Raw genomic sequence first — 24,820 nt, 5'->3', positions numbered from 1 at the left:
TGATATTTTAAAAACAGTGGTTCAAAATTTACTTAGGCAGGATATGGAGAAACTGATTTTCTGTTAATAAAATAGATCATTCCTCTTTCTTTTTGAAACAAAGAATTTGTTACATACACAGAATGAAATCTGACCTTTTAACTTACTTGGAATTGCCCTGGAATTGCAGTCGTCCAAGCAGTCAGTTTCTTTTTTTTTTGGCCGCGCCACGTGGCACGTGGGATCTTACTTCCCTGACCAGGGATCGAACCTGTGCCCCCTGCATTGCAAGCACGGAGTCTTAACCACTGGACCACCAGGGAAGTCTAAGCAGTCAGTTTCTTGGGGGCTGTATTATGGGCTAAGATTCAGGTGACGCACTAACAGATCACTAGGTCTCGGGGAGGCACACATCTCTGACCAAGGACTAAGCTGACAGACCACGGACCTGAGAGAATCGTCGCCTAGCTGAGCTGGACTCTGGCACGGTGGCACAGCCTAGAGTTGCTCCTAGTGCTGAAGAAGGGAATGTTCTAGTTTCCCCCAGAGGAGGCTATTTCCCTCTGAGCACTGGTTACCACAGGTCTGTCCCGCGTGGAAACCTGAGTTAACTGGCACTGTGTTTTGATCTAGTTCAGTGCTGTTGGGGTTCCCCTTCTAGACTAGCACCCTAATAGGCTGCCTGGCTGATCAACTCTGTGCATATATTAACGTGTACTAGTGTTTTTTTTTTTAATGTGTATGCAAATTGAATCATACAAATTCATTTTGATCTGTAACTTGCTTTTCTTTTTCCCCACATAACAGTAAGTTCTGAGATCCTTTTACATCAGCCTATGTAGGTCCATCACATCCTTTTGTAAAATGTGCAAGGTGGTCCACCAGATGGATGTACTGTAATGTGGGACTTGGCAACTTTCATGAGCACAGGAATCGCCTTGGGGATCTTGTTAAACTGCAGCTTTGGATTCAGCAGGTCCAGGGTGGTACCTGAGGTTCTGCACACCCCGCCCCCCCCCCCCCCCCCCCCCCCCCGTACTGCCCGAGCTACTGGCAGGACCACACGGAGGAGCAAGGCTACAGTGCATATGAGGGACCCACCAGTAAGGGGCACGTGGCTGTTACAGACAGTGCAGTAAACACCCTTGAATATCCAAAAGGAGCCCTAGAGAAGGCTTTAGAGTCAGAAGACACAACGTTGAGCTCTGACCCTCTAGCTAACCACATGGCCTGGAGCCTCCTTCCCGGCAATTCAGTGCCTCCACTCTCTTAGACCCTAGGGATAAACAGTCCCTGTCCTTGAGTGCTCTGAGAGTAATACTACTAATCCTGGCCCGCGGAGCAGTGGGGGCGGAGGGAGTGGATGAGATAAGGATGGAAAAGGGCTTTGTCAGCTGTCCAGCCATCCACAAAGGGGCAGTTCTGTTCCAGTTGGAAGACAGACTGGGCTTGCCAGGTGAGCAGCGGCTAGACAGGGTTTTCTTTAGCTGAAAAGTGCCCTGTGGCATTTGTCTGCACTTTAAAAAAACAAACCAGACCTACACATAAATCTGCCAAAGAAGCCAAAGCCAGACTGTGTGGGGAAGAGGGCCCAGTCATTTGCAAACTAAGTTTTCTTTTTTCTTTTTTTTTGGTGATTCCAGCAAGTCTGGGGTGCAGTATGGGGCAGTGAGTTCCACCTTGGGCTGGGAAGGGAAGGCCTCGAGCGAGGAAGCCAAGGTCCTCAGCAGACCCTGACTCCCGCACCTGCTGAATGAACAACACAGATGTCCAGCGGATAGTGGCCACTGCCTTCATTCCTTTGCCATCGCTGGACAAACTGTGCTCCTGGAAGTCAGGGCTGTGGGCTCTGAGAGCCTGATGAGCTTAGAGACTCAGAACTGGCCTCTGGAGTTGGTGAGACCAGGGTTTGAATCCAGAATCTGACACCTCATTCCCAAGGGACTCTGAGAAAGTGAACTGATTTTTTTTTTTGCAGCCTCAATTTCCCTACTTGTAATATTGGGCTGATAACAATAGCACCAAGCTCACAGTGTTTTTGAGACGATTAAAAAAGATAACTCACGGACGTGCTTAGCTTAGTATCTAGCACTAGGAAGTGGCCAGTTACTACAGCTGTAGGATCAAAGGACAGAATAGAGCTAAAACCACAGTCACGTAGCCCATTGTGTGAATCCAGTAAAGAATGGCTTTCGTGATCACTGCTCTGCCCATTTTGATTTCCACCTTAGGAGGTGGGTGAGTGGGGTGAAGATCTGTGCCTTCTCCCAGCAGCCGCCTCACCTAATCTCAGGGCAGGGCTGGCTAGTGGGGCCCTGGAACACTGCTGCTGCCTTTTGCCACCTTTTTTGGGGAAGGCCAGATCTCCCAGCAGCCCTCCCCGCTCTCCCCACCAGAGTGGGCTTCCTTCCAGCACCCCACTCACATGGTCCCAGGACCTTTGCAGTCGGGGCTGGCAGTGGAGCGTGAACCCTCCCACTTCTCCAGGGAGCTGCGAAGAGAACCAGCTCCTCTTTCTCTAGGGGGTGGAGACAGAGCAAATATTCTCGTTTACATTTTGCTCTCTTTCTTTCTGGCAGGGTGTGGACACTGGTGTAAAATTACAGCTGAGAAGGACCCTGCCCTGGGGGAAAGATGCATCTGGGGAGAAAAGAAATTTATTTTGCAAGTCCTGGTTCTTCGTCTTCGCCTCTGTTCCCTTTGGAAAGCAGGCTTCTAAACCTGGAACTTTCAGTCTTCCTCTTTGATGTCCACTCACATTGTCACATAATCATGACAATAATAGGAGTATCAGCTCTCTCAGCTGACATGTACATGCTATACATCTAGCTTCCCATTTGTCAGAAACTCCTAGGAGGTACATTGTTAATGTAGATTACAGGTAAGGAAATAAAGTCAGGGGCAGCTGCAGGTCCCTGCTCTTAATCATGACTATTGCCTTTCTTAGTCTTTACTTAGTATCCAGTCTCTGTCACTCTGTGACCTTAGGCATATGACTACTCCTCTCAGCCTCAGTTTCCTTACCTGTAAAATGGGGATAATAACAACACCTCCTGGAGTTGTTGTGATGATTAAATGAGAATAACACTACTTAAGAAGCAGAAGCTTCTGTTATTATTATTACTATTACAACTATACTACCACTATTATTATTACACCTCTTTTTTTTTTTTTTAATTTATTTGGTTGCATTTGGTCTTAGTTGTGGCAGGCAGACTCCTTAGTTGTGGCTCACCGGCTCCTTAGTTGTGGTACGCGAACTCCTTGTTACGTACGGTATGCACGTGGGATCTAGCTCCCAGACCAGGGATGGAAACTGGGAAGCTCCCTTTTACTTTTTAAAGGGTACTTAATAACTCTTTGGTATCATTAGAACATTTAAAGTTACAGTGTGGCTCTCATCATACTTATGTTGGACAGTGCAGGCTCTGTTAGGTCTTAAAACCCTTGCATCTTGCAAGGGGACAGAGATGACAGTTGCCCTCCTTCAGCAAGTGAAAACAGCAAGTAAACTTCAGCATAAAACAAGCATTGGGACCACACAAGCTGTGAGGGTGAGGGGACTGGGGGATGGGCACGCTTTTTCCAAGTTGGAGGGGAGAGATGAGAGCACTCTTGACGGAGGGACTGCCTGAGCAAAGGCCTGGAGGTGGGATTGGAGGAACTTCTGCACGCTTGCCTGGGTAGAAGAGCTCCCTCCAATCCTACTCCCATGGGCTGACCTGGCAAATCGCACAACTTTGAGAAGCAGGCTCACAGTGCTCCAACCTTCCACCCGATGTTCATCTTCAGGTACAGGTAGACTCTTCCTTGTGGATGTCTGTGAATTTGCTGTTGTCTTGTCAGGTCCATCCTGACATGTAGGGGTTACTGCTCGACTTATGTTTTCTTTGTCAGTTCCTTCTGACTGGGATCTCGCGGGGCTGGAACAGATTGGTGTCAACATCTGTGGGTAACAGACATGGAGAGGAGCCTTGGCTTCTTACAGAGACAGACTGGAGTCTGGGACAATGCAGCTAATGCTAGATTTTTCAGCGTCTGGTTGAGAAGTCTCTGTTAATTTTGCCCAGTTTTCAGTTACATTTATTGAGCGCTGATGGTATTCCAGGCACTCTGCTAAGAGTTTTGCTTGCATTATTTAATAACCCCAGGAGTTGATGTGTTGGCTCCATTTCCCGGATGAGAAAACACGCTTGCTGAGGTTATTTGTTCGAGGTCATCGAGCCAGGATAGCCAGAATTCACACCGAAAGCCTGAGCCTTTCGCTTCCCTACACTCTTCCATTCTGGATGGTTCTACCAAGAAGAGATCAAAGAAGGCTAGGAAAAAAATTTAGAAAACAGATTGGGTGTTTGAAGTGAAGGCCTTGTCAGCAAAACTGTGGAATGCATTTGGCTAAAACGCTCCCTGCAGAAATGCCTGCCCTGAGTTGTTCAGCCCTCATCTTTTATCACATATTGATAAAGAGCCATTTGAAGACCTTGTCTACTTCCTCTCCTTGTCACCAAAGCCACTGACCACCCTCCTCCACCAAGGTTGCTGAATCCCCTTCACTCCCCATAAACTGCTTCCTAGGGAACTCTTAAGTGTCTTCTGATTGACTGGAGAGAATCACCAGCTTCATCCTAAGACAGGGATGTCTCAGCTCAGAGTGAAGTGGACTGGATATTTAGATGCAGAACGTATTTAGTCATGTGTGTCAAGACCTGGTGAAAACAGAAATATCTCATAAGAAAGGAGAACCTTTGTACATTATCAGCTGCTGAGTGAGCTGAGTTGATCACATTAGCTCCAGTCTCACCTAGCAGGGAGGAGGTCCCCTTCGGAGTGAGACGCTGGCTGATAAGTTTTGATGGATGCCTTTGGATGGAGGAAAGCATGAGGAACCAGAAGCCTTGGGCATGGGGTAAGTAAGATTACCTAAACTGCCTCTAGTGAATCTGTTGCTCAGATTGTGTGGACAAAGGCAAGGCCCAGGCTGGGAACAGCATGGGGTCTTTGAGGCATAGTACAGACTTTGGCGTTAAACCCAGGTACAAGTCCAGCTTTGTCTAGTGCTTATCAGCTGACCTCCAGCACGTGTCTTCACTTAACCACTAAGGAGGGGAATGAGACTTCAGATACTTACTGATCCCAACAATGGGCCAGGGCCAGGCAATACTGTCTTTCCCCCAAGGTGGTTTTGAGCATTTCCAGTGCGGCAATCTGTCTGAAGAAAGCACTTCACCTTGTATACAAATGACCTGTTACAGAATGTCACCACAAATCTGCTGACTTCTAGGGCTGGAAGCCCTTGATATGTATTCATCCTGCCCAACCCCTCTTCCCAGCTGGGTCCTTAAAAGAATTAGAGGGGGCTTCCCTGGTGGCACGGTGGTTGGGGGTCCACCTGCTGATGCAAGGGACGCGGGTTCGTGCCCCGGTCCGGGAGGATCCCACATGCTGCGGAGCGGCTGGGCCCGTGAGCCATGGCCGCTGGGCCTGCGCGTCTGGAGCCTGTGCTCTGCAGCGGGGGAAGCCACAGCAGTGAGAGGCCCGCGTACTGCAAAAAAAAAAAAAGAATTAGAGGAAAATGTGACTGTGGATAACCTGAGATGACAGCATGAGAAAGACTCTGCCTGATGTTGCTGGTTTTGAAGTTGGAGGAATAGGCCTCAGACAAGGAATTTAGGAAGCTTCTAGAAGTTGGAAAAGGCAAAGAAATGGGTTCTTCCCTAGAGTCTCCAGAAAGGAATGCATCCTGCCAATGCTTTGATTTTAGCTCAGTGAGACCTGTGAGGGACTCTAAACTACAGATAGTTTTCGTTGCTGCGCGCAGGCTTTCTTTGCGGGCCTCTCCCGTTGCAGAGCATGGGCTCTAGGTGCAAGGGATTCAGTAGGTGTGGCACACGGGCTTAGTTGCTCTGCAGCCTGTGGGATCCTTCCCGACCAGGACTCAAACCCGTGTCCCCTGCACTGGCAGGCGGATTCTTAACCACTGCGCCACCAGGGAAGTGCCAACAATGTGTGGTTTTTTTCAAAGACAAAGTTTTGGTAATTTGTTACAGCAGCATTAGGAAACTAATATACACAGCAAATTGTTGTTCATTTCTATCAGTACCATTAAGCTGTCTGTGATAGTTGATTTATACTTTTCTCTCCTATTAGTCTATGAGCTCCTCAAGGTTAAGTTATAAATTTTTCTTATTTACCATTGGTTGGCAGGCGCTAAGAAGGCTGGCATAGAGTAGGCACTCAATAAATGCTATGAATGATATTATAATTCATATGAGTTTAGTTAAGATGAAATGTAAGTTGTCCATTTCCTTCACGGTGTCCCCAGCGCCTAACACAGAGGCTGGCACACAGCAGGAGCTCAATAAAGCCCTTATTAAACCTTACTGAACCTGTAGGTGGATGAAATACCCCTCCCCGCCAACCCCTCCCGCGTGAACCAGACGGCCGTCCCTGCCCATTCTGTCCAGGTTCCTACCTCTGCACGTCCCCTCACTCTGGGTCCGGGTGACCCTCTCCTGGCGGGTCTCCCGCCTAGCTTCCTTTAGCGGAGGCTGTGAGCACAGAGCGCGGCGTCCCGGGACGCCTTGCAGTTCGCGGGACGCAGTGCCCTCTTTGAGCGGCAGGGGGAGAGCGTGGCCCGGGAACTCCCGCCAGAGGGTTGGGACGGGGCGGGGCTTCAGGGGCGGGTCGGCTCAATGCGCAGGCGCGGGGCCAGACGCCTCGCGCGTCCACGGGCAGGCGAGCGCAGAGCAGCCCCGGCCGCGGCTTCGGAAGCACCGAGTTCGAGCCCCGCTCCCGCTCCCGCTCCGCTTCGGTTTTTCGCTTCCCCGGCCCCTGGGCCTCCCTACGCCCGTCCCCGGCAGCTCGCTGTGCATATTGCTCTCTCCGCCGCCAGGATGCCGGTGACTGAGAAGGACCTGGCGGAGGACGCGCCGTGGAAGAAGATCCAGCAGAACACGTTCACGCGTTGGTGCAACGAGCACCTCAAGTGCGTGAACAAACGCATAGGGAACCTGCAGACCGACCTGAGCGACGGGCTGCGGCTCATCGCGCTTCTGGAGGTGCTCAGCCAAAAGCACATGTACCGCAAGTACCACCAGCGGCCCACCTTCCGCCAGATGCAGCTCGAGAACGTGTCCGTGGCGCTCGAGTTCCTGGACCGTGAGAACATCAAGCTCGTGTCCATCGGTGAGTGCCCTGGCTGGGCCAGGCGCCGGCGATGTACACCTCGCGACCCCGCGCGTGCGACCCCGCGGGGGCTGAAGCTCCCTGTCGCGCGACCCCACGGCGCCCAGCAGCCGCGGGCTGAGTGTGGGCTCCGAGGCCGGGGGACGTCGTCCCCGAGGGATGAGGACAAAGGGACCCTAGGCCCCCTCCTGGGAGCCATCCCCTGGGGTGCTGCTGTCGTGTGAGAGTTCCGCGCCGTGCGCCCCGGCAGTGCGTCTCTGGGGGGCGGTGGGTTGAAGGTTCGGGCCGGGGCCGCACGGGGAGAGGTGGGGCTGTGGCACTTCTCTGCACCTGGGGTGCCTCTGCGGGAGCTGGGGGACTGGAGACCTCTGGTCCGCCGTCCCTGGGGCTGGGGCCCTAGTCAGACGCTCCCCAGAGTGCTCGCCCAGCTGCGCCCAGGCCGCTGCGCTCGGCGGCCGCGGAATGGGCGTTGGCTCGGAGGCCAGGTAGGGAGGCCTGGGGAGGGACTGTTCTCTGAACTTGAGGCCCTCCCGCCAGGTGGAGATGGGGACCTCGCCGTCGCCGAAAGGCGTGGGGGCCGCGAGGTGGGAAGGGGAGCCTCGGGGGGGTGTGTCTTCCTCGCTCCCTCTGCTCCCAGCTCAGCTCTGGCTCTGCGCCGCGGCTGCTCAGCCGCTGAAGGTATAATTTAGAGATGGTGGTGGTCACAGTAACTGCCGCCTTGTAGGGAGTCCCAGCTAGTGCGCAGCCTTCTAACAGGCTTCCAACAGCCTTATTTCGGTCCTTACACATGCTGCGAGCTGGGGCGTCATTAGACCCATTTTACAGACAAGGAGGTCCAGAGGGTTAATGGGCTTGCCCAAGCTAGCGAGGGTCTAGCGGAGAATTGAAGGAAGTGGGTGACAATTAAAGGAGACTTTGCCTTCCTCTCCCCGCCCTCCCCACACCAAGATCTTCCTGAGAGGAGGGAGGGAGTTGGTGTCGGGTTCCTCTCCCCCTGGAACTGGGGAGGAAGAATGAGAGTGAGGTCCCACTATGACCTGGGCTGGTTGAGGGCTTCGGGAAAGGTCACAAGGCTGCTGAGGGTGGAGGCCGTGATGGGAGGGGCAGGGGGTGTGTAGTGTGCGAGTGTGTAGAGTGTGTGTGCAGAGCATGTAAGTGTGCAGAGAATGTGTGTGCACCTATGTTGTGTGTGTGTGTTCTGCTAGGTGAGCCTCTTGCCAGGGAGGAGCAAGGGCTGGGTCTCAGGTCTGTTCCTGAGGAAACCAGGCCTTAGAGTGACCCCCTGACAGGAAGAAAGGGCCATGGGTGTGGCTGCTGGGACTTTCTCCTGCCTAGGACGGGTTCCCTTTAGGCTGAGCCTCCTCCGTCCTCTCTCCCGTCCTCCCCCACACCTGTCCTGGCAGGTAGGGCTGCTTCCTGGGTCCAGGCAGCTGCCACGGCCCAGTCAGCCTCCCCAACGAGGGCAGCTTCTCTGCAGAGGGAAGCCGGGTGGCACGCTGTCTTATTTTGTGGGCCCATCTCGTGTAACGAGGGAAGGAGAACCTCAGATTTCTGTTGGAATTCTTTCCTTTACAGAAACCAGCTTTCCCTCGGAGGAATCTCAAGGGCTTGCTGGGCTCAACTCGGATCTCTTCTTTGCTTTAAAACTGTATATTTATTTAATTAACTGAAAAAAGAAACTTAAAGTAAAGCAGGAGTATCCAAACATGACATGAAATCTCTTTAAAAAGCAAAACAAAACAAACAAAACCCAAACCACAGCACCAGAAAACCCTGGACTGCCTAATTTAGCAACTGTTTATGGAGGCTGCAGCTGCCTCCAGCATGGCTTCCCATCAGTGCCCCGAAACTGGGGGTCTCATTCTAGACTTTTCCTCCTTGATCCTCATGCTTTTCATTCCTGAACCCAACCAGGCCCTAGCGTCTTCCATCGTCCTGACGTGCCAGGGTTCGCCTCCCCTTCCCTGGTTGTGGCCTATGGACCTCTTCCCACCATGATTTACATCATTTTATTTTATTTTTTCCTTTTAAATAACTTCTTGGATCATATTCTCCAGGGTGGCATTCATGGGTCAAAGGTTGTGACCACATTTATGACTCCCGTCATTGGCTGCCTAAGTGTTCTCCGGAAGGACCTTACAACAAACAGGTTTTCCAGCCTCTGGAGGCTGGAGGGAAACTTGCCAAGTGCCAGGACTCCTGAGCAGGTAATGCCTGAGGCCTCTTCCCTCTGCTCCTGAGGCTATGCTGGGTAAAGGCCCTTCAGAAAAAATTCACATCCAGCGTGGACTTCAGTTCAAGCTTTCACTGCCTACGCTGCGTTACCTTGTGGTGACAGTGACATGCGCTCCAATTTGGGGGCACCCACTCGGTGTTAAGCGTGTTCTGTTCATCACCCACCCCTTGAATCCTTGAGTTCTGGTTTCCTTGTCTATATGATGATCTGCTTTTAGCAAGTCCCTGGGAGGGTTAAGGGCTTGCCCCAGTCCTGGCCAAGTGCTTAGAAAATGTTTGTTGTTATCACTGTGCTGGTTGTTAGTGTTAGTACGTCCATTTAAAGTTGGGGAAACGGGAGGGAAGTCACTTGTGGAGGTCACCCAGCTGGTAAACCAGGTCTGCCGAGTTGTTGAAATTGAGCCTTAACTGACCTACCTTTCAGTGTCAGAAATGAGTAAAATACAACCAGTTTCCCGCCTCAGAAAGCTCATGTTAACACCAAGTTTTGCAAGTCTGGGGTGTTGGGGTTGTGGCTGGACATCCACACGTTGAGCGTCTGGCCTCGAACAAAGCAAGGCCTTAGGTGAGGGATGAGGCTGGTCCTCTGAACTGTGATGAGGGCCCGTGAGACGAGTGTCGTGTCGGGAGGTGCGCAGACTCAGGTTGCATATTGCATCTTGTGTTGAGGTGAATTTGCTGAGGGAATGGCCGCCTTGTCTTCACTGGTTTTTTTGGTCTGTTTTTTTTGAGATTTCCTGCTACTCACAGGATAGCGTTTCACTTCCATAATCTGGGAAGATATATTTGAACTAATACATGGTTTTGTATACTCTGGATAACTCCCAGCAGTATTTCATTGTGGGAATCATTAGAGTTGGGTTATAGGCGCCAGCTGTGTGACATGAGGTGGTCAAACGTCGCCAGAGCACTGTGGCTTTTCTGCCTACAACTCCCTGAAAGACAGCCCTGGCTGTTCACGTTTGTGATTCCTTGTAAGGTGGGCCCATCCTAGGCTCCATCCCCAAGTTAAAGTTCCTTCTTATATCCTGGGCAGTTCATAGTGAGGCCTCAGCATATTTTAATTCTAGTTGTCTGCCAGGAGCTGGCAGGTTTATTTACTTGTTTTTCCAAAAGCCTTTCTGCAGCACAGCCAACTTGGAGAAGAAGGGGTCTCCCAGCCCAAGAATGACAATCAAGGCAGGCTAGAAGTTTGGGTGGTGTGTTTTGGCTTGATCCTTTACGAAAAGGAATTCTTTCCTTTTTAAAGGATGTGGTCCGACCCTGATGTTTGCTTAAGGTACCTGTGCCAGGCCAGCACCGCAGAGTGGGCGGGGTGTATGTTCCCAAGACCTCGGGTCACTGGGTGGAGTTTCCAGGGTGGTGGGTCACCCAACCACTCACCCTGTTTTCCTTCCTTGTGTCCCACCCCGACCAAAATAATGCACAAATAATCCTAAATTCTGCTCTTTTCTGTACCTACTTAGCAAATGCCAGTGTGTCTTTCAGGCAATGTAGTTCATATCCAGAGAATGCTTTAAAAGTAGCAAAGTAGCATGCTTTGTCAGAATTAACAAGTTCTGGGCCATTTGGAACAAAGTAACACATTGGTGTGAGCTAATTAAGAGCTCTGATTCTTGGTTCAAATCCTACTTGCCTCGAAGTAGCTATTAAGAAATTTCTGTGCACTGGTCTCCTTATAACTTAAATGGGGATAATAACTACCTCCTTTAAAAGTTGTTATAAAAACTAAACAAGCTAATATTTTTTAAAGTGCTCTGAACAGTTCGTGGCACATAGTTGGTGCTGTGTGTTTGTTAAATAAGTAAGGTGCTGTCCAGTAATGGTCTCAAAAGTCACGCTGGAGGGTTTGCACGCTGAAAGGACATTTAAAATCGGCACCACACGGGGGAGACCAGCTTGGTTGGCTAATGTTGATTCCTGTTGCTGTAATAGGGTTATGGACTGCCCAGAGGCTGTCCCGTCTTTGGAAGGGGGTGACCCCTGGTTATGTTGTGGCTGCCTCCAGGGCCCATTCACACCAGCTTTGTTTCTGAGAGGTGGATGGGAGCTCGGAGCGGCTGGTCATTCCAGCCTCCCACCCGTTCAGGAATCTCTGGGCCAAATCATTTCCAGATGGCAGCTGGGCCTCTGCAGGCTCCTCCAGCACCAGTGGGGCCAGCATGCCAGTCAGCAGCTGCCTTCATTCTTGGAGAGTCTGTGCTGAAGGAGAGCTTTGATTTGGAGCCAAACTATGTCTCCTGGGCACTCCCCCTTCACCCTCCACCCGGGGAGGAGGGTCCTCGTTCTGTGCTGTGAGGCCATGTCATGGGTTAGTTAAGGATGGCTGCCTTGCTCCTTGGGCAGCGGATGCTCAGGTTCGGAACCTTTGGGCCCTGCTTGTGGTGGCTGCGTGGCCAGGGTACCTCGTCATCCTGCTTTCTCTATAAGCAGCCTTCGGGTCAGCACATACCCGAAGCTAGTATAGCCTGAAGCTAGACTGCCAGGATTCTAATCCCCACTCTGCCCCCTAATAGCTGTGCAACTCTGATCCAGTGCATTAACCTTTCTGACCCTCAGTTTCCCCATCTGTAAAATGGAGGAGAATAATAGTTCCTATCTTAGCGTTGCTGAGAGCATTATATTTGATTTGTTTAAGTTACAGCGTAATGCTGGTGTTGTCATTATTAGTATAATGGACTCTGTCTTCCGTCTATCCTCTGGCCAGTCCTGCCACTGTCATATGGTGTGTTAGCTATTCCCTTCCCCCAGCTTGGAACCTCTAATGAAGGTGCCCCCCAAGATCCTTTTTTTCTTTCTTTCCTCATTCAACAAGAATATGAAAGATAAACTCTGAGCCAGGCTCAGTGCTAGGGCCACAGGAATAATGCGAGTCATGTCCCCGGCTTGCCTTACACACTGCTGCACACAGAGGAGAGACAAGTCACCAGGGAGTGTCCTTCTCAAACCTTCAGGCACACATGAATCATCTGGGAACTTTAAAATGTTGGTCTGGTAAAAATGTCGGTCTGATTCACTAGATTAGGGGGAGTGAAGCCTGGATTCTGCTCTTCCAGGGAGCTCCTAGTTGCTGTTTGTGGACCACCCTGTGAGTAGCAAGGATTGAAATGACAAGCCCTCTGGGGAGGAAGAGCACCTTCCCTCAGGCTGAACTGGGCTGTCTGGAGGGCTTCCTGGAGGAAGGGGCTGTTAAGCTGAGACTTAAAGCTTTACTAGAATAAGGCAGGTGAGCAGACAGTTAGTCAGGCGAGCACAGGAGTAGAAGAGTGTGTCAGGTGGAGGTTGGAGGGGTGGTGGAGAGGTAGGCAGGGGCTGACTCACAAAGGGCCTTTTGAGGCTGGAGGCTGCCAATCAAGCATCTTCCTTGAGGGGGCTTGGGGTAAGGTAGGTGAACCCAGCTGAAATGGATCATCTAATCTGGGGATCTCTCCACTGTTGCTCAAGTCATTCCTGCCAAGAAAAAAAATCGAGCCCTGTCCTCATACATGTACGTTTATAAGCTGTATACTTATGCCACCCGTCAGTCTGTATATTAAATGTTACTGCAGTAGAGCTTAGTTTCTTTTTAGATAACAAGTCCAAACAGAAGTTCTTCCTGTGCTCCGAGGGATTATCTTGTGCACCCTTGGGGTACATATACACTATGTGGAGGCCCTATGAGGGCCTGCATGTCTACATTTTCTTTTTCTTTTTTTCCACATTGTTATTATTCTGCATTTAGGTTTCATCGTTAATTGTCCTCTGTTAAAGAGGTAGATCTAAAATTATAACCCCTTCCCCCAACAAGTTGAACCAAATGAATAAATCCAATGGAATGAGCCATTTCCATCTAAATGCATGCTATTTCCTGCTCTTAAAAAAGATTAAAACTGCCTTTCATGGTGTTCTACTAGAAGCCATTTTACATTACTGTTGTAAATCTAGTTCTTCATTACACATGTTCGATAATCACCAGATTGACTCAGGTTATTGGATGGTAAACAGTTTCTTCTTTTTGGGCTTGAAAAGTGGCCTGGAATTTATAAGGTGCCTAGCTACTTTTCTTGGGAAATTGAGTCCGTGTTGTAGGAAGAGAGTTTATTTTGACAGTGTTGACTTCCTCCTTTCCCCCATCATCAAAACCTGGCACAGGTGGACAGCTTGGCAAGGAGGACACCTGTGCTCCTCTGCATATTCCTTGGCACCAAGAATGCACACGATGATGCCATTTGTGTACCAAATGGCAGTGTGTGCACTTGCATCCTCTAACATATTCAATAGTATCTAGCGTTTCCCCATGCCTACTGTGTGCTAAGCATTGTCCTGAGTGCCATACCTTTATTACTTCCAATCCTTATTATGAACCCTGCAAAATGAGTGGCTTTATATCTACTTCCATTTTATTGTTTTTGTTTTTTTTCTGTGGTATGTGGGCCTCTCGCTGTTGTGGCCTCTCCCGTTGCGGAGCACAGGCTCCGGATGCGCAGGCTCAGCGGCCATGGCTCACGGGCCCAGCCGCTCCGCGGCATGTGGGATCTTCCTGGACCGGGGCACGAACCCGTGTCCCCTGCATCGGCAGGCGGACTCGCAACCACTGCGCCACCAGGGAAGCCCTCTATTTCCATTTTATAGGTGAGAAAACTGAGGCTCAAATATGCCTCACTTCACATGCCAGGCATGATGCTTGCCTGCATTAAACTGTACAGTGCCTTTTAAAATTTGTTTTTTTAATGTTAAAGTTGGGTTTCACACTTGTAAAGTAAAATAGATATATTGTAGTGAGAGATTTTCTACTGCTTTAGTCCTGTTCGTTTTTATTTTGCTTGAAACTAATCATTTGGACTTGATTAATGTGAAACTGAAATTTCCTTCTACAAAACAAAACTTTCGCGGGCCGATTTGCTTCACTGATTCCGGTAGCATAGAGCTTTAATGGGGGTCTTCTTCCCAGTTCTGGAGACAGCTCTCTTGTTCCTTCCCTGCCTTTGTTTGGTTTCCAGGGTCAGTGATTTCACTGCAGGTCTGGACAGCAGGGACCAGCTGAAGGTCTGCTTTGGGGAGCCAGGCGGGGCTTTCTTTGAGAGGTCTGGAAGCCAGAGGTGAGGAGGTGCCTCCTGGCTGCAGTCCTGTGGGGTTTGCAGTGCCCACCACTTATGGGTGTGGATGGGTGGAGTTTGTTGAGGTCCAGCTATGCTGGGAGATCCTTGGTGACAGTCGACATTGGCACAGCTGTGCTCAGTCAGCAGTGACCCCACCCCACATCGTTTCCTTCTGCTACCTGTAAACATTAACCGGCAGGAGGGTGTGTTGGGTTGTGCTTGCCGCTGAGCAGAAGCTTTCTTTCCCGGCTGGCACTCGACCTTTATCAGTCTGGCAGCCCTGTTACAAATGGCTGCCTGCTTCCAATCCAAGCCAGCGGCTTCCACTCACGTTCAGGGAGACTTGTGGGCAGGTCCGTTGCTGTGCACCGCGGCACCGAGCTGTGTGCTCCAAGGCTGCACTTGTATCCCCAAGGGCTTCTCCTGCAGCGCAGCTCCTGAGAGAGCAAGCTGGTCTGGCCGGCCGTCTCGGTGCTCAGCCTCCCCAGAAATTGCAGGGCTGGCTTGTTGAAAGGTCTGGGCGTTAACACAACACTCCTGTTCTCCCTCTCTGAAGGCCCTTTATGCTGGCATGAATTCCTTTTCTCATGGAGATCTGAAAGCTCTTTTGACTAAATGGGTCACCTTTCTGGGTATTTTCATAAGGCTGGTCAGCTTTTGCCATGCCAGACAACTTTTCTGGAATTTCCGTTCAGATATACAGGCAACCAAAGAGGTTGGATTATTTGGAACACTGTGGAATTTTGGCTTTCGAGCTACGGGGAAATGGGTGGGGATTGTGGCAGAGACAGTGTAAATTCGCTGCGTCCCATAAATTAAGATTTTGAGATTAGAAGAGGCAGGCAGCAGTCAGCTTTCCTCTGACAAACAGGAGTGGTGTTGCTTTCTGCCTCGTGCTGCTTGTGACCCAGGCAGGGGCAGGCCTCCCGCGTAGCCTGGGGGATGAAAGGATTCTCAGTGGCTAACATCAGATTCCTCCAATCTCCCCTGCACCCCCCAAGAAAATAATCAAGTTCTTATCATGCTGGTACTGCACTGCTTGTGTGCACCTCCCTGAAGTGCTTTATCAGATATTCCGGGGAAACAAGAATTATTTGGCCTTCTGCAGCCTGCTGGGAGCATGGCTCAGCCTGGTGCTTCTTGCTCAAGAACAAAGCTATTGTTCCCTTGGTGGGGTAAAGCAGGCCAGAGGTGGCGGACCAGGCCCTGCCATCCTAGGGAACCTCAGGTGCTGAGGCCTTGGGGCTCAGGCCCTACAAGGCCTTTGTGACTTGGCAGTTCTGTTAATTGAACAGAGTTCTGGGTTCTGTTTATAAGATTCCTTGTCAGAAGGGGCAGAGGCTGGAAGGCCGAGGGTATGCTGCTTGTGGGACCGGGAGCCCCTCAGTGCAGCTCCCAAGCCATCCGGGGGCAGAACCCAGAAAGTGTTCTGGGAGAAGGAGCCTTGGTGGATCCTGGCTTGCAAGCACCTGGGCAATGGCTTGTCACATTCCTCATCTCCACTAAAAGAGGCAAGCTGGCACCTGGGGAATGCCTCTCCTGCTGGGGAGTCCTTTACAGGAAATGATCTAGGTGTCACGTTACGCTTCCTGTGGGGCGCGCATCTCTCGCCATAATTGTCCCTTTTTCTTGGCACTTTTGTTTGACAGGCGTGGGGAGTCACACCCGAGGTTGGAGGGCGTGAGACCCTCTCCTGGACACCCACAGTTCTCCCCTCCCCCAGTGCCATTCCATTTCATGGCTTACTAAACTGTATTGATCTCCTGACTTGCCTGTGTTGTTCTCCCACTGGGTCACGACTGCTCCAAGAGCAGGCGCTGTATCTCTTGTTTACCTCTGGGGCTCTGAGCTTGGCTCTTAGTAGGAATATAATAAATAACTTATCAAATAAATAAACAGCCTCTAGCATAGATGGTTTGAAGAATAAGGCTGGTACTTTGACTTGTTTGCAATATATTTGCTTTCAAAAAATGCAAAATCATAGTCCTTTGCAGCTTGTAAAGAAATGGGAATTATGTGAAGTGGACAACTGGGTCTGGGGTCCCAGTAGAACACCTCGTTTTTTGGGACAGTGATGCTGAGTTTAAAGAACTCAGCACTTCACAGTCATTCTCGACTTAGAACATCTATGATTTACGTCAGCTGATAGAGAACAAGGCCTTTTCCGGGTTGACATGTGAGGCTTAGAAATATGAATTTATAAAAGGAAGCCACTGAGAGTCACTATGATCATAGTAATAGTTTTGTTAATAATAGTGAATATAGGGCTTCCCTGGTGGTGCAGTGGTTGAGAGTCCGCCTGCCGATGCAGGGGACATGGGTTCGTGCCCCGGTCCGGGAAGATCCCACATGCCGCGGAGCGGCTGGGCCCGTGAGCCATGGCCGCTGAGCCTGCGCATCCGGAGCCTGTGCTCCGCAACGGGAGAGGCCACAACAGTGAGGGGCCCACGTACAGCAAAAAAAAAAAAAAAAGTGAATATATATCAAGCACCTATAGTACCAGGCATTGGGATAAATGTTTCTCAGTAATAGCTAAATGAAACCTCATCGCAACCCGGAGCGGTAGTTATTGTGGTAACCCCCACTATACAGACAAGGAAACTGAGGCACGCCCAGATCAGCTAGTGAGTATGTGGCAGACTATGACTCAAGCCTTCACCTGAGATTTCAGTCCCCAAAGGAAAGCCATCAGCTCAGCATGTCTTTGAAATTAACTTCTAACAAGTTATTTAATATTGAGCAGTTGCATTTGTAGTTCTTTGTAAAAAAAAAAAAAAAAAAAAAAATTGCAAGAACTTAGGGAAATATAAAGAAAAAACATCATTTGTGAAAAATCTTAACCAATCTTTTTCTGTTTTTAGGGAGTTTTGCTTTCAGCGGCCTTTTGGTCAGAATGGGGAAGAGGGAGATGCATTTTCTCAGGAAAAAAGAGGCTGTGGACTGGAAACGTTCTGTGAAATCATTTTGGTCACACGGATGGTTGTAATAAGATTCATCCTTGAGTTATTGCTGAGCTGTGGCCAGCATTAAAATTGGAGGTCTTGGTTGAGGCTCATCCTGGTTTGCAAAGCTCCCTTCGTCTAGAAATATGTTTTGGTCAACCACGGAGTGGGGGTGTGCCAGCCACTTCTGTCTCTTAAAAGCTTTTAGGACCAACTTTTAGTGGGACTGCCAGGGTCTCTTAATAATAGTTATTATCTTTGGATACATTGTGACCTTGTCTCACGATTAGCCCAGCACAGAAGGTCTTTTACCTTTTTTAGTTGCTAGGCTCCATTAGCTGTTCAAATATGTCTCAATTATGCGCCATAACAATGCAGTTGGGCAACTTGGTTCACCCTTGTCTGCCTGGGAACTTTTAGATGTCTGAAGATTATCTGCAGCCCTGAGGTCTTCATTGGTTTTTTGGAGACATCATTTTCTCAACAGCCCTCAGGACACCAGGCCCAGGGAATCATCCTGTCTTGGTCTGGTTTGAGGCAAAGGAGATAGAATGTAAACCACTTTTAGTAGAGATTGAGCCATTTCCTGAGGTTGCTTAAGAGTATGGGTCCATTAGACCCTGCTGGGAGACTTGGGGCAAGATGCTTGACCTCTCTGAGGTTCTAAGCCCCAAGCTATATTAGTACCCCACTCTTGGTATTATTGAAGATAAATGATACGTTCCCTGTAAAGCATTTGATGCAGCCCTTGGCGGACAGTAAGGGCCCCATAAATGGTGGTCATTGCCTTCTTCCCCGCTCCCTCTCCTCCTAATTCCTGGGCCTCTGGTGGCCCCTTCTGACTGGAAGAAGACATGGCCTAACTGTTTTGTAAAGGGTAGGTGGGTGGGAATGCACCAATACATTGGTCAAAGATACCTCATACCTAATAGGCTGTTTTTAGACGAGGAGGTGGCCTCAGATTTTGAGGGCAGGAGCCATGGGCCAGTGGCATTGTCTGGTCTTCCGTCCAAGCTTCCTTTAAGGATAGAAAACAGGTGCCAACTATTCTTGACATCTTCCCCCACTTTCCCTTTCTTCCTACTTGGCTAATGGAGCTGTTTTTTAGCTAGCTCATTTGCCCTCCTTTCTTTCTTTAATCCTTCCTTTTTGTCTCTTAGCATGTCGTTTGCTCCCATTTTTTTCTTTCCTGGTGTTGCTCTCGCGGAAGTGGCTGTAACGCTGTCCGGGGTCCAGGGGATGTGCTTGCTCATGCGTCTGAGTCTTGGCTCTGCCCCTTGAGAGCCGTCTGACCCCAGCTTCCTGTTCTGTCTCTAGGAGCCCGTCTTTTGTGTGCAAACTGTGATGATAGAGTGCTCTGCTTTACTGAGTTCTCGGGTATAAAGAGAATGTGCATCTCTAGCCTTTAGTCAATGACAGCTGCTGCTATGGTGGTGTTAGCATTGCATTATTACTGTGTAGCCCTACCCCCTCCCACTTACCCTTTTCAGGCCTTAGTGGAGGAGGATGAAGAGGGGGCAGCCATGCTGGAGGGGAGGCTGTGCTGACTGCCTTGGGCACTTTCAACCTGAAACCAAGCAGGTTAACCCAGCTGCTCCTCCACCCCCAATCCCACTCCCCCAGCCTCCTGCCCTGCCCCTGCCTTCTCTTTCTTCTAGTCTTGGCCCTTTGACATCTGGGACCATGGTGGGGCTGCCTGCACCACCTGCCAGGATTTGTGCTGCCCTGGGTGTGGTCTTAAACCTAGCACTGTCTAACCTCTTGTCGGGGAGCTGGCGACAATAATTTTACAGTAGTGCTTGGAAACTGTACTGCTGGGGTCACACCAGCCTGTATCAAGGTTGCTGGGTTGGGGTGAGCGAGGGTGGCTGGCAACAGCAAATTCTGTGGCTCCTGAGACCAGAGGATGTGGGAGGTTGGGGGGCGGGCATCATTCTCTGTTCTTGTTAGGGATACGCTGGTCTTTGCCCAGACAAGCCGAAGGGATCTGTGTCTTGTGTAACCGCGTGCTTCCCCCAGTTGGCCCTTGAGTACAAGCTGTCTGCTCTGTCGTTGGCTGGGCGATATTTCTGATACTGCGGCTTTTTAGGGGAGTGTCATTTTTAGGTCATCTTTCGTGGGGGCAAGGGAGCATCCAACACCTTCCCCAAAGGTAGAGTTTGCGGGGGTTTTACCTGAGTGAGTGACGAATGCAGATTTTCACGTTTTAATACTGGGAAGATATTAGTCAGCCTGGGTACTGTTTCCACATGACAGAGCAAAAATTTAAACCATTACGCAATGGCTTTTGTTTCACCAGCTATTAAAGTTGACCATCAGGCGTTATCAATAAGATCAGCAAGTGTTAGTTAACCCGCTGTGCTTCTGGAGACCAGTTTCTGGTCTTGGAAACAGCCCAGAGCAAGTTGGATTTGGCAGGATTTCGGGTCCTAGGCAGATGGCAGGACCTAGACACTGGATCCTAGTCCCAGGCCTGCTTCTGTCATCGCTGGGGCCTTGGAGAGGCCCTACCTCTCAGCGTGTTTCCCCATCTGTAAAATGGGAGATCTGTCCCATTTCAGTGTTCCCCCAAATTCAGTCATTTGTAGAGGAACCACCTTTATTATTTTTGCCATGTCCCGTATCTCTATTTCATTTTCACTCATCACCACCCGCCTCCCCAACCCTGCAGTTGACTCATTTTTAAAACAAATGTATTTGAAAAGGAGACTTGGTGTCACTATCATAATGGAAAAGCAGTGTCACTAGGTAAATCGAAGGTAACCATAAATAAACCCAAAACAGTGTTATTAAATCCCAGCTGGTGATGTTGCCTGTTCTCAGTGGGAGGCCTACTCTTTCGGTTAAAAGGAAAATTAGCCAAAGATGGAGAGGCGTTCAGAGTAACCTACCCGCACACTGAGCCTTTGTCCTTGACATACTCTGAAGGGTTGAGAGAGAATTGGAAGGGGAATAAAGTTTTCTCTGTGATGTAAAGGCACTCTGACAGAGCACCACCGGGAGCTCAGAGTAGTAATGTATAGATGCTTTGTTCAACAAATACTTGTGGAGCCTTTACCGTGCACCAGGAGCTGTGCTGGAGGCTAGGAGCATAGAGGGAATTGGGACTTGGAAGAGTTGTTAAGAAAACGATTTTTTTATAATTTGAGTTTTTTGAATGAGCAGTAAACCTATTTCAGTCCAGAATGATTCTAGAGAAACTAAATATATTGAAATTGTATCATTGTTCTTACAGTATTAAGATAATGATCGATCTTAACCTTTTATGTAATGATAACCAATTTTACCTCCCTAAAGCCTGGTTTGAGTTAGAGCTCCCTTGGAGCCCATGTCAATTGTAAGTAGATAAGATAAAACAAAATGGCCTGTTATACTCTTTGCAAACCATCCCCCCACCCCTCCATTAGCATGTCCTGTAGTTTCTGCAAAGCAAGATAGACACCAAGATTGGATTTCTGAATTACCTCAGGCTAGTCTCCAGGAATGGATGGATTCTCTGAAGTAGTGGGGTATGAGACTGAGTCTGATTTTCCTGTCCATGTGCTAGCCGAGGACACCACCTGCCTCCCTTGGGTTTCTGGGAGGAGGGAGGTCATATTTAAGAGTGAGGACTTGGGAGTCAGGCAGCTCTGGAGTTGAATCTGGGATTTAGTGCATGATGTAGGATTGAGTTACATGATTTCTCTGGGTTTACAAGTGCTCAGTGTTCTCACCTATAAAGCGGGGATAAGCATAGTTTCTACCTGCAAGAGTGGGTGTGAAGATTTAATGAGCTAAATTTTGTAAAGTACTTGCCACATGGGAAATATTCAGGAAGTGCTGAAGTCCCTTACTTTTCTGATTGAAAGGGTCAGGGCTTTACTACTCCAGGCAGGTGATGAGTGAGGTTGAAGGGAGATGTCAGATTTGGGGTTTGGTTAGTTCATGCTGATTGGCTTAGATTTGGGACAAATGGTGTCATGACCCCTAAGACATTGTGTATGGGTCGAATCCGGATGAAATGGACAGCAAGAACAGCCCCCAAGGCGGAAGTGGGGCAGTAAAAATCCTTTCAGCTGCAAGGAATGGGACCCCGAAGTGGCTCGCTTACATCAGAATTGATTGACTCGTGTCACTGAGCCTGGACAGTGTGGGTTATAGGTTTGTGAGATCCAGTGACTCAGTGATGTCATCAAGGACCTAGGTTGTTTTTTGTTTTAATATTTATTCATTTTGCTGCGTTGGGTCTTAGTAGTGGCATGCGGAATCTTTTCGTTGCGGTACGCGGCCTTCTCTCTAGTTGTGGCGTGTGCGGGCTCCAGAGCACGCAGGCTCAGTAGTTTTATGCGCAGGCTCAGTAGCTGCTGCGGCGTGTGGGCTTCGTTGCCCCGCAGCGTATGGGATCTTAGTTCCCCGACCAGGGATCGAACCCACGTCCTCTGCATTGGAAGGCGGATTCTTAACCACTGGACCGCCAGGGAAGTCCCAAGGACCTAGGTTCTTTGGGTTTCTGCTCTCTTGGTTTCATTGATCCTAAGGCTGGGACTTCCCTGGCAGTCCAGTGGTTAAGACTCCACACTTCCAATGCAGGGGGTGCAGGTTTGATCCCTGGTCGGGGAACTAAGATCCCCATATGCCTCACGGTCAAAACATTTAAAAAAAAAAAAGGATCCTAAGGCTGATTCCCCTTGTGGTTTCCCATAGCAGAGATTAGCAGAGACTTCTTCCTGTGAGGCTGAGAGACAGTTCCCAGAAGCTGGCAACAGATCCTACTTATGTCTCATAGGCCCAAATTAGATCACATAGATACTTTTGAACCAGTATCTGTCAGGGGGGGATAGATTGCCCTCAGACCATGAGGCCTTTTCTAGAGTTGAGGGTAGAGTCACTTCTTGAAGGTACACAGGTCCTCTTGGCAGGGGTAGATCCAGACTCCTATCAGAACTCTTCCAGGAAGGGCAAAGGGGGCTGGATGCTGGGTGAGCCTGTTGTAGTGGGTGGTATCAGAAAAGGGGTTGGACTTGCTTGGGGGAAAGGAGGAGTGTGATGGGGAAGATGTGTGTCTTATTCCATAGGCTTCTTCCTCCATCTCTCTGCCTCTCCCAACGCCTTTGTTTTATACCCAGGGGCCATGCCCACACCCTCTTCTCCCTCCCAGATACCTTTGGTACGCCTTCCTGCTTCTACAAGACCTCCTCCTCCATGCTGATTTATTGTGGGAATCCAGCTGATTGTGTGTCATTTGTAAAATAGAAATAATTTGTGAAGCATTTATTTTTTCCTAGTTAAGAGTAATATATGTTTTTGCATAGAAATGGGAAAATGCATAAAAATAGTAAAAGAGGAAAAAAAGCTTATAATCTCACTGTCCATAGGTAACAAGGAATTGTTAATATTACCTTCCGGTTTTGCTCTACAAGTATGTATATAACACATTATAAATAGCTTAGGAGCCAAACTGGATGTAGTTTTGTATTTCATCATTTGATGATAATTTCTTTGTCATCAAGTATCACTTAAAAACTTGATTTCTTATAACACTCCATCATAAAGGGCATATCCTTTTAAAATAAATTATGTCAATAAACATGGAATACAAAGCAATAAAAATAAACTAGAACTCTGCTTAGTTTGGGTTCTCCTGAGAGTGGTCCGGATACAAGGACCTGCACCCAAGTAGAGGTGCCTTTTTGGGGTGGGGTGATCCCAGGAAGTAGGAAGGAGGGATGGTGTGTGAGACAGAGAAGTAGAAACCAATATTAAGGTGAATTATCAAGGTCACTGCTGTGGGCGGCAGGGGCTCAGTTCTGCTGGAACCTCCTGAGAAGTGTACAGAATGCCTCTAGAATCGTTCACCTGGAGAAGGACAGGAAGCTGGAGACCCACCAGCTCCTCTGCTCTCCATCTCATTCATGATGGAGACATGAACTCCCTCGAACTTCCAGGCGGGGTGCCCATTGCATGCCAGCTCTGGGGGGGCGGGGGCGGAAAGGGAAAAGAAAAGGCGTGTGCTTGCATAGGTAGGTGGTCCTGGGGAGGAGATTTGAGCTGGCACAGAACTGCCCACCATATCTGTGGCTGAAATCAGACGTGGGCCAAGGGGATAGATGCAGGCATCAGCAGCAGCATCTCCAAGCATATCACCTTTGATCCGTTTTACAATGTCGAGAAGAAAAAGCAAATTGCAGAAAGACAGATACTCTGTGATACTGTTTCTATAAAGTTTTACATAGGTAATAGAAATACAGCTGTGTTCACGGGAATGATCATTACCGCTTTGGATAGTGGTTGCCTAGGGTAGGGATGAAGGGTGTACAGACATGAAGGGGTGTGCAGGGGCTTTTAACTCTTTGTAACATTTTATTTCGTCAGCTGCATGGTGGTTGTATTTTATTATGCTTCTCCCCGTGTGTGTGTGTGTGTGTGTGTGTGTTTGTGTGTGTGTGAAATATTTCCCTTTTATACTCTTAATGCTAGTACAGTGCATTATTGAAAATGAACAAGGGAAGTTAAAAGGTACCCTAGTTTTATTTTGTTTGTTTGGGCCCAGCTTGTTAAAAAGAAAACAAAACATCCTCAAGATGTCAGGATGATATTAAAACAAAAGATATTTACACTTATCAGGATTTCTCCCTCCCACTCCCCAAGTGTGTGTTGAAACTCCTGAGTTAATAACCTTAGAATGTAAGGCCCCTCTATTGTTTGTGAACACTGCAGGCTTAGGTTTCTCAAAGGCAAAGAGAACTTCTAACATTTGCCTCTGGGAGCTTCTAGTCAATGGCTTTTTGTCTAAGTGAAGGAGATATTTCTCAAGGAGATATCTCAAGGGATTGCTGGAATGTTTGCATTGTCCTTTAAATTGGGGGGAAAGTCCAGAGTTAGGGATGGTTTGACAGTAGAATAAATGTTATGAGATTGTTGCTTTCTAAAAACACCTTTGGCCAAAATCAACCTCATCCATTTTGTGGTTTGGTGGTTCCTATCTAGGGGGGGCTGTGGTCTGGGTGTCCCAGGCAGCTGAACATATGAGCTCAGAATTAACTTTGAAAAAACTACTTTATTGCGGGTATAACTGACATATAGCAAATGACACATTTAAGAGTATACCATTCAAAGGCAACAAAAGCAAAAATAAACAAGTGGGAATACATCAAACTGATAAGTTTCTGCACAGCAACGAAAACTATCAACAAAATGGAAAGGCAACCTACCAAATAGGAGAAAATGTTTGCAAATTATATATCTCATACGGGATTAATATCCAAAATATATAAAGAACTCATACAACTCAAAAGCAAAAAACCCCATACAATGGGCAGAGGATTTGAATGGACATTTTTCCAAAGAAGACATACAGATGGCCAACATGTACATGAAAACATGCTTGACATCACTCATCAGAAATGCAAATCAAAACCACAA

General features: G+C 48.8%; 1 protein-coding gene and 1 non-coding gene across 6 annotated transcripts in view; one reads left to right on the top strand and one right to left on the bottom strand.

Annotated features, from left to right (window-relative positions):
- Positions 1 to 229: 229 nt before the first annotated feature.
- On the bottom strand, positions 230 to 302 carry TRNAC-GCA (transfer RNA cysteine (anticodon GCA)). Its single transcript has one exon. It is a non-coding gene; the product is annotated as a tRNA-Cys (tRNA).
- Positions 303 to 6,697: 6,395 nt separating this feature from the next.
- FLNB (filamin B) overlaps positions 6,698 to 24,820 on the top strand; it is a 138,480-nt gene continuing 120,357 nt past the window's right edge. For 4 of the 5 annotated variants that reach the window (XM_004267955.4, XM_004267954.4, XM_004267953.4 and 1 more), the window contains exon 1: positions 6,701 to 7,164. In XM_004267955.4, the coding sequence (XP_004268003.1) occupies positions 6,873 to 7,164 (292 nt within the window). In that variant the 5' untranslated portion in view covers positions 6,701 to 6,872. Of the gene's footprint in view, positions 7,165 to 24,820 lie in introns of all 5 variants that reach the window. The other variant, XM_049715243.1, reaches the window with a different exon arrangement.

The sequence above is a fragment of the Orcinus orca genome, chromosome 10 (assembly GCF_937001465.1).
Source record: "Orcinus orca chromosome 10, mOrcOrc1.1, whole genome shotgun sequence".
Classification (NCBI taxonomy): Eukaryota; Metazoa; Chordata; class Mammalia; order Artiodactyla; family Delphinidae; genus Orcinus; species Orcinus orca.
This window is presented reverse-complemented; position numbering and strand designations above follow the sequence as displayed.